General features: G+C 41.7%; 1 protein-coding gene and 1 long non-coding RNA gene across 4 annotated transcripts in view; both read left to right on the top strand.

Moving 5' to 3' along the window:
• The window catches only part of PRIMA1 (proline rich membrane anchor 1), a 70910-nt gene extending 57585 nt beyond the window's left edge, over window positions 1-13325 (top strand). For 2 of the 3 annotated variants that reach the window (XR_014564161.1, XR_014564162.1), the window contains exons 5-6: window positions 3985-4234; window positions 8004-13325. Coding sequence is in view for 1 of the 3 variants with exons in the window: in XM_083738598.1 (XP_083594724.1) it covers window positions 8004-8106 (103 nt within the window). In the remaining 2 variants the exon portion in view is untranslated. The remainder of the gene's footprint in view (window positions 1-3984; window positions 4235-8003) is intronic. The other variant, XM_083738598.1, reaches the window with a different exon arrangement.
• The window catches only part of LOC310845116, a 579409-nt gene that overhangs the window by 404151 nt on the left and 161340 nt on the right, over window positions 1-13918 (top strand). The gene's annotated exons all lie outside the window — the stretch shown is intronic.

Below are 13918 nucleotides of genomic sequence, written 5' to 3' on the forward strand. Positions count from 1 at the left end.
CCTTGGGGTGCAGAACAGCAGATCATTCACTGCATCTGCAGTCTCCTTAGGATTGCTCTGTAAATTCATTGTATTCTAAAACAGCGCTATCTAAGCCATATCCCTTGCAAACATAAATCAGTGCTGGTTCAGGCAGTACAGTGAGACCAATTGGAACAGCAGGTGATCTCATTGTCTTCTAATCTGTTTTCTGAATCCTTTTTTTTTTTACAGTGTAAGGACTTAGTTCAGAGCAAGATGAAAAGATTTAGGGGGCAAGCTGGCAGTCTGAAGAGGGCTAAGCACCATAGTTAAAATAACATATGGGATGAAAAGATGGGGGCAGGCATTATGTAATATTCTCTCTCTTAATTTTAGTGTCTCTGTGGAATTTTATTGTGATAAGATGCTTATATAAAAAGCAAAAAGAACACAAGCCTTTCTCTCGTTATGTAAAGGCATGAGACAGTAACTGTCTCCAGAGATGTAACGGGAATTGCAAGAACTGTACTTCCCAGGCCCTTGTGCTATTGGCAAAATTCGAAGTCTTTATAGACTGCTTTTCATCAGAAAAGATTGCAGAGCGGGTTACAAAGAAGGAGCAAACAACAACATGTAAAACAATAAAAATTAAATCCAGTATGGAAGACATAAAAAATAATTCAGTATACCCTGCCAGATGGGCGGGGTATAAATAATGAAGGTATTTAAGTTATTGTTAATAATGCAATACATCACACATCAGACTCCGTGATGTCGAATTCCATTCCTTGTGCACCCTCATTATGAACATCTACTAACACATCTGTACCTAAGTGAATTTAACACCTGACCCATTCATTCACCCACACTCACCCACTTCTCAACCATTACAGTTCCAGTAATACAAAGGCCACCTACAGCACCGGAGCCTATCGCTATTAGGCAAAAACAACATCTAATCTAGGACTATGCAACATTCATGCAGCAGTACAAATGAGAGTGCATGTCCAGGATAGGTGTAAAAGAAGAAGAAGATAGGAACGTGGAAGGGAAGCAGTTAAAATACATATGATTAGTACAGGTGAAAAGTTTAATCTTGCAAGGGAGCAACAAACTAGATGGGAGATGTCCCAAATGATCCCCCACCCCCCAATTTAGTATGTGAAAGGGTCTATTAAGAATCATCAGTGCCAGAACCAAACTTCCAAAGATGGCTTTCTTGGCAGCCTGAGCAAGTGACTTCTTCACCCTCCTGGATTTGTAGCACCATGAGTAACTCCTCTCTGACATCAAAAGAGTTGGGAGTTGCTGATAAATGATGCTGTTGCTGAGTCAGCAGAAGAAGTCAGACTCATGGTCCCTCGTCACCTGCAAGATGCTCAGAGGTGTGACTCTCAACCCAGAGGAGGAAAGTACTATCAGTTCCTTGGGGTGTCCACGCCCTTAAATGAATAGCAGGTTTTATCACTAGGTGCTAGCTTTAACACAACATAATGCCCTATAAAGAAAACCATACCATAGAGTTCATATTATAAAGTGGCTTACGAGTGGAGAGCAATGGTTCAAATAGTCAGACTAGCAGCCCAACTAGCCAGATAGGGACATGGGAAACTGCCTTCTGTGAGGCCACATTATTTGTCCTTCCAGCTCTGTATTGTCTACTGTTGATTGTCTCCAGGGTCCTAGCACCTGCTTTCTGATCCTTTTTTAAGAAGAAAAATCCAGGAAATGTTGGGGATTGAATCTGGCACTTTCTGCATGCATAACGTGTGCTCTTACCACTAAGCTACCGCCCCTTCTGGGTAGCAGGGGCAGCTGAGGCAGATTTTGGATCCCCTTAAAAGTCTTCATCTTCTTGGTTTTATATATGTTAGGGGTAACAGGGGTGGTTCATGTACATAAAACCCAGCCACTGTGCACATTCACCATACCTCCTTGAGAATGTGTGCATAGTCCATCCATGAAAGGGGAAATGTGTGTATATCCTGTTCAATATACATAATCTCATATGAGCCTAGGGGAATGTGCATATGTCAACTGAATTTTTTACATTTTGTGGCCAATGTACATTGTATCCAACAGGTCAGATTGCACACATTTGAACTAGAGATGTAAAACAAGAGCACATTTCTTGGAAACTATGCAAACTGACCAGAGAATGTGCATCAGTGAGTCTTCGGGGCCCACAGTAAACTACTCTGAAATCAGAGAAGATGCAGTGAAACTCTATAAATTAATTTAAGTTACATCAGAACGGGTCTCTTTTCCTCCTTCAGAAGACTTGGGTTGCAAACTTGGGTACTTTATTCTCATATTTGCAAGTCAGAAGAGATTTTAAATGGTTTTCAGGTGGTTGTTTTTCAATGTGTATACCTGCCTCTTGGAAATCTCATCTGTCACATAAACAGTGAAGGGTTTGCCTGAGGTCAGGCCACAGAAAGGCCGGCTGATAGGAAAGGCGCTATTAAAGACTATTTGGAAGATCGGTGAAGAGACAAGATAGGAAATACAGGGGGGCCCATCAATCAAAGGCATAACTAATTCAGAGACAGGATTCTGAAAGGGCATAGGACTAGCATGGATAGACATGACAGATGATTCCACCTTGAGGGCTGGCAATCCCATTAGGCAGCCTGAGGCAGCCGCCTCAGGAGACAGATGCTGTGAGGCAGGCAGGGAGCAGCAGCAAGGTGTCGGAGGACGGAGTTGTGTGTGTCACACAGCCTGCCTGCCTGCCCCACAGCTCGTAAACCAGCCAGCTGCCCTAAGATGTGGTGAAGGCAGTGTTCATGTAACTTTCGGCTTCCAGCCAGGTTGCATTATGTGCCATCTTGTTCTTCAGTTTAGGCAGCAAAATATCTTTGGGTTGCTGTGCACTCAGTCACCTCCCCACTTATTCTGCTTATGTTCCAAAGAATGAGGAACTTAGCTGTGTCCTGCCTACCATCCAAAATAGAGGCTCTTACATGTAAGTAAGAAAGAGATCTTCTTCTTTTCCTGGGCAAGCAACAGGATAGTTTAGCAGTCCATAAAGCATGATTCAAAAGTACAGTGGTACCTTGGTTCTCGAACGGCTTAGTTGTCGAACAAAACGGCTCCCGAATGCCGCAAACCCAGAAGTGTTATGGTTTGCAAATGTTTTTTGGAAGCTGAACATCCAACACAGCTTCTGCTTGAGTGCAGGAAGCTCCTGCAGCCAATCGGAAGCCACACCTTTGTTTTCGAACAGTTTCGGGAGTCTAACAGACTCCTGGAACAGATTAAGTTTGAGAACCAAGGTACCACTGTACAGGAGCAAGGCAAGAGACTCAGAATTGAACAGAAGTAGTGAAGATGTCCGAACAGTTGGCTCAGCCCTCTTGCCCAGCTTTTAAATATGAGGTATGGTGAGCTTACTCCTGAGAGTCCAGACAGGAAGTCCATGAGTGCAGGCGTGCACTTTGTCTGGGTGGACATGTCCGATCCCATCTGCAGAGGTGGCGTCTTGTTGGCAACAAGACTGCCCCCCTGCCCCATAGTAACCTCTGTCTTCTGCTCAGCTGTCCCCACTGGCTGTTTGCAATCTTCTACCTCCCTCCACAATGAGGCTCTGCTCTCTGTGGGGAGAGTCAGCAGATCAGCTTCCCGGCCTGCAACAGCTGGAACCACAAGGCTACTGACAGAGTCGAGGGGCCCATGGCACCCCAAGAGTGACTTTCAATGAGCGAAGATTCACAGTCAATATGGAAAGTGGGCCTAGTTGCTTTATGGAATTGGACAGAACCAATTAAGGCACTTACTTTGTTCCATTTATCTCCAGTTTCAGTGTTATAGAAACCAGTACCAGATGAATAGGTGTCAAGGAAAATGGACACGAATCACTAAAAGTTGCAAATTCACTGTAGCTGCAATGACCTTTTGATGATTGTGCTCCATATTTGGCTGTCTCCATAAATTCTCTTTATGTTGGTAACACTGGCTCTTAAATAAGAACTGGGTATATTTAATTAAAATAACTTCTAAGTGATATTCTCTTGGTTTTAGGCATTATGAAAATGCGTACATGCAAGCCATGGAGAGGTTGGCAGATGCTGAAGCCCCGTTTTATAACTTTGCTGGGAACCACGCAGAACGGTTTTCATTTATCCGGAGCTGGAATGCTCTGTTCCTTTTAAACCAATTTTTACAAAGAGGTCAATGTGTGATATGTAGCTCTGCTACATATATGTAGCCATTTTTTAAACAGGTGGATGAAATACCTTTTAAAGAGCTGCCTGTATTTTCTGGCCATAGAGTGAGTATTACGGATTTCAAAAGTACTTAACACTCAAAAGATACTAATTTGAATAACTACTGCTTAAAAAATGTACTGGAGTAGGCAGGAAAGCCAAGTGGAACTGGAGTGGTTGAGAGAAGGATTTCGGTGGGCCAAAAGGAAGAGACAGAGAATCAAAACAAAATGAAGTAAAAGATATAGAAAAAATATAATTGGCTTTGTATGCATTCTGTAAAATCAGAAAAATGAAAACTTTCAAACAAAAATCTGCTTTCCTCAGCAGACAGATCACCCATAATTTTAGGCTATATTTTGCAATTCCATAAATTACAATTTTTAAAAATGCAATCTTTTTTTAAAAATCATGCATATTCTGCAAATGTTCAGATTTTGAATATTTTAAAATATAGACAATGCAGAAGAATGAAGAAGGTAAACATTTGATCTGTACTCCTGAAAGTCTCACTAGTTAGAAATGAGACTTGAAAGCTATAAGGTGACAGCAATTTTTTCTTGCATGGAACAGTCTTCCACACAAAGAACAGGGCTTTCTCTCGCTCTCCTCTGTGCAGCCCCTCATATGCCAACAAGATCGGAAGCTGATTTGGGGAGACCTGCATGGGAGGGTAGAGGAAGAAGTCCTGCTGCATAACCAAAAGCCCACTTGCGTAATAATGGATTCCACCCATAAGGCATCAGCATCAACACTTCTTATAAGCTGAGCATATTTTGTCATTTGCCTCCTCCAGTACTGTTCTGAAACCACCACTAACTTCTGTTAAACTTGAGTACTTATCTGCTTCCAAGTGAAAATGGCGATGAGCAAGGCTGCTTTGTCCTTGAGCTCTGCGATCTGTTTTAGTTTTAAACTGTTTTTATCTTGAATAGTAGCCGGTTGGCTTTCAGCAGTTAATGTTAATTGCTATAAAACAGGCAAGGAGCATATCTCTTTTATCTCTTTTACTTCTATGTGGACTTAAAAGCCGTATATTTTAATTGGACGACAGGAGCTGGGGGAGCAGTTGTTTTGGTTCAGCATTTTAGACTGATAAGAAACACTTAGAAGACCATCTTGAGCAAAGGATACTCTGCAGATTTAACAGTTTTAATATGGCTATTACACAGAAACAGACCCGTAGTGAGTGCTTCAGTTAAAACGTCCACAACTCCATTGCCAAATTTAGTCCAGAAATCTATGCTGGACTGTTGTGACTCAGCAAGTGAGGCAGAGGCAACCGCAAAGTGATTGCGGCAAAATGAAATTAATATATCTTGCATGGACAGCCCTGGACCTTTACAAATGTGAAAGTAATGGGGTTGAAGAAGCCTTATCCCAAGTAGGAGGTTTTGCTACATATTCCTTTAGGGTCATTCCACATCAAATCAATGCAAAAAGCAAGGGTTTTGCCACCCACCGTCTCGGATTTTGATGAAACCTGGTGTACACCTTTCCCTTGTGGTTGAAGGAAACCCCCTTAAATTTTTTTCTCTCTATCTCAAATGGTTTAAATTTTATAGCACTTCAAAATTTTGTGAAATCTGTGTTCCTGTCCCTCTTGAGATCCTCAGCCTTGTGTGCATTTTATTTTTTTTCTCCATAACCAATGATCAGATCTCTTTGAAATTTTACACAGAGATCAATAACATGATGAGGATTTCAGGAAAAAATACACCAGCATTCAAATGATTTTATAAATGCCTAAAAATGTATAAATGTATCTTTTTTCATGGAAAAACTAGGTTTAAGAAACTTAAATTTTCAGCATTAGGGCACAATGCAATCAAAAGTTTTTGATGGTGAAAATTATTGCAAAGGCATGCTCTTTCTCAACAAACAATAAAATATATGGGTCTCTTATGTCTTGTAACAATTTTTTACGTTTTTTGGACATCGTGGGGGGAAATGGCTACTGGGTACAACTTTCCTACAATCCATAGGTGTAAAAGAAAAAAAAATGAAACAAAGTTGTTCATCTTAAAATCTAAAATAATATTGATTACAGGTTGTTGTTTTTCAAAAGTGCAGACTTGTTTTTCAGTTTTGGGGTATTTAAAACTATGAAAATTGGCTATATCATGAAATCAATCTAAAAAAAAAAAAATTGGTCAGAAACTTTAAATGGCTTCTCTGCTCTCCAAACTGGTCTTTTCTTCTAAACTTATATCTTCAGGTTGAATGCAACTGCCTTCAACATCTCCTTGATCTACATCGCTGCTATAAATAATTTGTCTATATCTTCTGCACAATTTATCGCCTGGCTTTAATTCCTTTCTCTAGCAAATCTTTAGACTGCTGTAACATTATGGGGCGTAGATATTTTTTTATTGGTCCTTTGTGCTTTTTTAAAGGATCCCTGCAGGTTTTTTTTTAAGAGATTCAAATTTCTTCAAGTATACACTTTGTGATGCAAGCAAATAGTTTCTAAGTCTTCAGCTTTAGCTTCAGTTCTTAAATGCAACAGCTCTCTGTCCTCTTCGCTTAAAGTTAGCTTATGGCATTCACTAGAAGTTAACTCTCCTACACTACATATTGAATCTTCCATCTTATTCCAGTTGAAAAACACAGCAAGAACTAGCACCCAAAAAAATCAAAGATTGGATAAATTATAAGAGTGCACCACACTGCTTTGCTCACAGGTACCAGAAGTAGATTGACTGCAAGGTGGAAGAAGGCCTTGCCTGGTGGGGTCTCTCCCCGCACAGTTCTTCCTTCAGGCACAGCTTCCTTATGAGGAGTCCCAGGGCTGGAGGGGTGGGGCAAGGCAGGTGGAAGAAGGCCATGTCTCTCCCCTCACCTCATAATAGCATACACATCTAGCATATACGAAAGACTTCTCTGAACTGCAATCTGAGAAAACAGTTTAAAATGTCTCATATTTTTAATATTTCTGAAATGAATTTTTTTTATTAATTTAAGCCTAATTTGATGTACTCATAATTGAATATAATGCATGATTTTGCATTCTTTTAATCCTTTTCTTGTTAGGTCTTATTTCCTTAAAAGTAAAGGTAAAGGTACCCCTGCCCGTACGGGCCAGTCTTGCCAGACTCTGGGGTTGTGCGCCCATCTCACTCAAGAGGCCAGGGGCCAGCGCTGTCCGAAGACACTTCCGGGTCACGTGGCCAGCGTGACATCGCTGCTCTGGCGAGCCAGAGCTGCACACGGAAACGCCGTTTACCTTCCCGCTAGAAAGCGGTCCCTATTTATCTACTTGCACCCGAGGGTGCTTTCGAACTGCTAGGTTGGCAGGCGCTGGGACCGAGCAACGGGAGCGCACCCCGCCGCGGGGATTCGAACCGCCGACCTTTCGATCGGCAAGCCCTAGGCGCTGAGGCTTTTACCCACAGCGCCACCCGCGTTATTTCCTTACATGTCAGCATTTAAAGTTCCTGACCAATTTTTTCTTTTTTAGATTTATTAGTACTATTGCCTATTGTAAGTTTGTCCTGATCTGTGGCCAGAACAATAAACTAATGAACTTGAGTACTTATCTGCCAGGAAATGCCAACCAGGTTTTGTGAAGATGGAAATTATTCTGAGTACATTGATATATATAATCATGTTTTCATCCATCATTAACCTTCCTAAATCATCATATGCCTTTGGATTATTGACATTACTTATCCCCTGTGCAGACCAACATTCCCGAACCAGGGTTTGAAGGGGGGTTTGCAACCCCATAAGCTATGGTTAGCACTGATTGCTAATTAATCTCTTTATCCTCTTTCTCTCCCTTCTTCTCCCACTCTTTATATATATCCTTATTCTTACTGGACCTCAACAAAGGAAACCGCTGAGAAAAGAAGAGAATGGAACAAGTCGAGCTGAATATGCAATGACCTCCTCCCAAAACAACAAGACAGTTGATGCTAACAATGCGGTGGTATAATTTTCGAGGCTCCTCTTGAGTAGTAAACATTCAAAAGCACATGCGGCGTCTGCAAGTTGGGTGGAGCGAGAGCATCGAGAGAAGCCCTGTGGCCCAGGACTTCATTTCAGAAATTGTGCACGTACCAGTTATTCTGAGAAGAAAAGCAGACGAGACTCCTCTTTGTCTAGTTGATTGTCACAAAGGGAGAGATGAACTTGCCAGTCAGGGCTACTCTGAGAAAAGACCTCACAAAAAGGCACACTCACTGCATGCCGCGTTAGAACAAAGCAACATCATTCCGCTCCTTTCCTTTCCTTCTTATTTTTGATTGACAGTTTGGTTTTTTAAAAAAATGCTTCAGTAGGATCCTTTGATGGCAAAGGTGATCCATCTGTGGCAGCAGCCAATGGTAATTGGGTCTGAAATCTCAAGCTTTACTTGCATGGCTTTGCACTTTTCTTTATCTTTTACCAGCCACATCCATCCCCATTCTGAATTGTTATTGCATTGTTAAGTGGCAGAGTTTCCATTGACCCGCAAGGCAGCCTCCCGACAAATTGCATGATGTCATGAAATACACAACCACATCTACAGCCTGGTGACTATGCAATTTCCACAGCTGGAGACTTTTCAGACCGAAAGTAGTCACAGTAGGATCCGTAGCACTTATCGCTGCTGATAAAAGAGAAAATTATTATAGGTAATAACATTCAAAGGTGCTTTGAATACTGTTTAACCCACAATCAGTTTTATTTCCCCATTTTGTTACCATGTAGCATTTTCTCCCTGGGTTTTGAGAAGTTCCAAATTTTTGTGTTGCTCAGTTAACATTTTTGCACAATTTTGCACATGTATTTACACCACACAGATCTGTAGGAAGGATCTCTCTAGAATGGCTTTAAAAGAATCAGGTTTATGCGTGGAGGGAGACTGGCTGCAGTGAAAATTGAAGTCCTCCTAGCCCTCCTTGCAAGCTCAGATCTCTGGTTTCCTGGGGGACTTCTTCTGAATAAAGGACTCTCTGCTTTAGGGAGAAAGCTGTGAAAGCTCAGTCCTCTCTCTTGACAAGGGACTGCCAACTGTGCCAAAATTATATGTGATAGCTCGTGTGTTGTACCACTTTGTGATCAGGACTGCAAATGACTTAGAAGCTGAACCCGCCAAACCCATTTTTGCGCAATACCTTATTAGGCTCAGTCACTTTAATTTCTTTAAAGAAACTGTTGGTGTTCAGACACTGGTATCTGCCCACACCTCGATTAAGATGGTTAAAAAAAACAACCCATGAAAAGAATTTCTGTCTTTCCTCTTGTACGCCTTCATTTGCCTCTGTTCCGAGAGCTGCATCAACGAAAACCAAAATGTGCTTCTTGTCTTGCTGTCAGGCTTCAGTGATATTCCGTCTTTGTGTCTTCAAGCAATCCAAACCAAGCCGTCATAGCCCTGTTTGTATAGAATCACTGCATTTCGTCAATACAGCCTATTAGTGCTGAGAAGCTGGTGTTCTGGCCCATTTCATCCAATGGTGGGCCCAGTCTACAAAACCTCTAGTGAGACTCCAAAGAGCTGAACCTTCATCCAGAACCCTGTATCTGTACCAACAAAGGAGGTATGGGGAAATTCCTTTTAGCAGGCGGTGGGGTACAGGGGTGCCAACTTGAATAAAATATTGGGGGACCAGATAGGCCCCACCTCACATAATCACAAGTTGCAGCTCACACACCATTTTAATGGCAATGGCCATCACATGGGGGGGACTGTCCCCTCAAATATTTCAGTGGGGGGCCAAAGGGACCTCAGCACCTAAGAGTTGGCTCCTTTGGTGCACTCAATGATCACTACCACCATATTCATCTCTGGCAAGATCATTGGATCATGGTGTCAAAGTTAATTGTCAGCTAGGTCATACAGCCAACCAGAAATGGATCTGCTCTGAGTATGACTAACATGAAGCATCTGTGATATTTAGAGACGTGAGGGTTTGGTTAACCATTATTTTCTTTTCAGAGGAAAAACACGGTTTTAGTAACAGAAGAGATGGTGCTAGGTGTGTCCACACAGCATCTCTCTATGTAGACTGTCTCTCACGTAATGTTCTGCATCTCAACACTTTTCTTAAAAGATAAAAGGTGATGGCGAGAGAGAGAGGACACAGGGAAACTCAAGGCTAACCCTCATCGTTATTTCTTATTATCATTATTAATAATTAGATTTCTTACCTGACCTTCACCATGCAACGCTAGGACAGATTATAGCCATTTCTTAAGATTATAATTTCTTGTAAACTGATTTTTAATATTTAATGACAGGAAAATGTGGGTCCTGGAAATATATCCCTCAGGTGTCAAAGGCCAGGGAAAGGAAATGAGTCTTTAGCATTTGACAAAAACTGTGCAATGAAGGTGCACCTCTGTGGGGAAGAAATTCCACAACCTCAGAGGTGCCACAGAGAATGCCCCCCCCCCCAAATCCTGAGAGTGGTAGAACTACCAAAAGCCCCCACCCCTCTGATTTCAGCGCCCAAGAGGTTGGTAGCGAAGGAGGCCATCTTTCAGGTGTTTGAGACCTAAGTCATTTTGGCCTTAACATTTGAATGGTACCACATGGAGTTCCTCTATAGAAAAGTACCTTCTGACTGGGCCCTTAGACCTATGCTCCATGAAATATGTGGGGTTTGGGTTTGTACGAAATCCCTTCCTTTTACTAAACCATAATAGTGTTGTGTGTAAATATATCTGGGAAAACAAGACAAAAAAGCTGCTATTTACCCTTACAAAAGAATTCAGTGGAAATTTGTTCACTTCCCTGACTGACCTTTCTTCCCTGTCTGAGAATACAGCTAGAAAGGTGGTTGTGTGGTGTGTGGTGTTTTTTTTTTGGGGGGGTTACCCTTTATATCCTTTTAAATGTCAAGACTTGCTGAAAGTAGAATGAAAAAAGAAAGAGTCATTCATTCCATACTCCTTCCAGTTAGTTTGGTGCACCTGCCCAGCTGGAAGGAAACAGCTTCTGTGTTCTTGGAGCATAGAGTTGCTCAAAAACTGTTGCCATTTTTTTTTACCTAGGGTGGTTTTGATCGACATCGAATCCACTGTCACTTAATATTTATAATTGCACTTTCCCCCTTAATGCTGCAACGATTGTTATCTGGGTCAATTTGCTTTTTCTACACTGCCAAGCTATTTTCAGTGTAGTTGACACCCCCCACCCCCAGCCGGTCCTTTGTATTTTATTGTGTCATTGGTATGACATGGTGCAAGAATAAAAGATAGATAGAGAGATAGATGATAGATAGATAGATTTTGAAATACGTTTATTTTAATTCGATGTGATTCGATGTGATCCCTAGCTAACAGGACCAGTGGTCAGGGATGATGGGAGTTGTAGTCCCAAAACAGCTGGTGGGCTGAGTTTGGGGATGCCTGCTTTATATGTGCTGTACACACAACCAGTCATTTAGAAGAGATGCGCTGGGGCAAGAACATCTTCCTTGAGGTCCCAAGTTCAGTCCGCAGCATCTCCCCCATCTGAAGGTCCGGTGTAAACCAGGGTTTCCCAAACTTGGGTCCCTAGCGGATCTTTGCACCCCGGCACCGGGTATGCTTAAGACAACCCTGGGTCCAACCCCCTGCAATGCAGAAATCTTTTGCTCAACGTGGGGCACGTTAAGAGTCTGTCCTAATCTCCAACTGAGCTAAAACTCAGAACATAAAGGTATGAATGAGGTAGACCCCTAATACTGTACCACTGAAGAGGGCAGATGGAGGGACTCGTGTCTATATGACACACCCAAAAAACTTGTAACTGGGAGCAGGGAGGAGCTAGCGTGCCAGATAACTTTTTGTGTGGAGAAATTCTATTTTATTTTTTACAATGGGGAGTAAAACTATGTACGTGCTTAGAGGATGGTTCCATATGAGAGCTGAAGGGCAAGTTAAGCAATGCTTTCAGGAGCTGACTCCTAGAGCTTTGAAATATAACCGGGGTTTTGTTCAAAACTGTACCAGTTGCTTGCAAAAAAACCAAAAAACCAAACCTTTCCATTAAATACCAGTGAAATGTACAAGTCTTGACAGATAAAAGCTTCTTTACAATGGGGACCCTTTACACTGAAAAGATAGCAATTTACAGGGATTTAAAGTTTATTTTTTATTCTCTAAAATTAGATGCTGAAATGCTCTACATACCTAGGGGGCATGTAGTGAGCAAGCTTTTCAGCTGGGTATATCCTAGCATTGCTCTGCCTAAGACTAGCAGATTGTGTGCCATAATTTGACCCAAAGAGCTAAGATTTCCCTATTTTGCAACTTTGTTCCATAATAAAAAAAAGATTTATGGCATAGATACTGTATACAGAGAGGGCATGATCCAGCATCATTCAAGCACTTCTGAGTCCCATTTATTTCAGTGGGCGAGTAGAAGAAAGCACGTTTTCTTAATTTAAAATAAAAATGAATAAAATAATCCCCTTGAAATGGAGCTTAAAAGTGCTTAAATTTGTCTGGATGCTAGCCATATATTATATAGCTATGAACCTGAATTTCCATTGTCTCACACTTTGCAGTTTGGTTTATACCATGCAGGACTGAGTATAAACCTTTCCCTGTACCCATTTTGTACTCGCTCTGCACAGGTATATAAAACAACTCATAGTCCAAGACAATGGAGATTCGTGACTGTTATAAATATATTTTTATATATTCTTCACAACCCCTCCCCTGCATCTCTACAAACAAATATATGATTTTTAAACTGCAAAGATAGTGTGTTAAAAAAACCAATGCATGAATGTAAATACTCTTAAGATCTGCCTTCTTGACTGTGTACCAGGTGTACAGATTAAAACAGCTACTACTGTTCATAGGAAATCTGTACCAGTGGTTAAATGACTACGGAGTATGGCCATGATTCAAAGAGTTCCTTTGCAGGGAGGAGCACAAGCGCCTCTTGGACGCACCAAGGTGGCTGCTTTAGGAAGGGGAGGCTCAGAAGCTTTGCACGGAGCTCCTTGTATCATGGCCAAAATCAATTTCAAAATTAATGTTGTCATGTTTCTAAGACAAGCCATTAATGTATATTTAGCATTTAAGGATATTGCTCAATACATATGTTCTGTACCAAAAAACAAAAAAACAAAAAAAAACCAAACCTGTGTCGCATATACAGATTGTGCAGTACCCTATTTAAAAAGGCACCATAACTAATTTTTATTTTAAATAAAAATGTACTTATAAAAAGTTTCCCGTCTTGTTCTTTTTATGTGTATAGCTATGAACACTTTGCTTGTTGTGTGCTGCGAAGGTGACATGTCAAAACGCTTTTAATTGTTCCTAGCGCGGGGATCAACAGCCTGATTCGTTTTACTTGGAAAGAAGTTAAAAGTCAGTTTAATGAGGCCATCTCCCATATAAGTGTGCACAGCCTGAGTAACTTGTGCCTGGATCTGGGAATATATTGAGCTCCATTCAACAAGTTTCACCGTTCATACCCCACTCTGCCGCCGAGACCTTATAGCACCGGTCCTGAAAGACCTACATTGGCTCCCAGTATGTTTCTGATCACAATTCAAAGTTTTGGTACTGACCTTTAAATCCCTCGGCCCAGTATACCTGAAGGAGTGTCTTCACCCTCATCGTTCAGCCCAGACACTGAGGTCCAGCTCCAAGGGCCTTCTGGTGGTTCCCTCGCTGCAAGAAGCCAAGTTACAGAGAACCAGGCAGAGGGCCTTCTCGGTAGTGGCGCCCGCCCTGTGGAATGCCCTCCCACCTGATGTCAAGGAGATAAAGAATTACCCAACTTTTAGAAGACATTTGAAGGCAGCCCTGTTTAG

This window comes from Podarcis gaigeae (assembly GCF_964106915.1).
Source record: "Podarcis gaigeae genome assembly, chromosome: 1".
NCBI classification, from domain to species: domain Eukaryota; kingdom Metazoa; phylum Chordata; class Lepidosauria; order Squamata; family Lacertidae; genus Podarcis; species Podarcis gaigeae.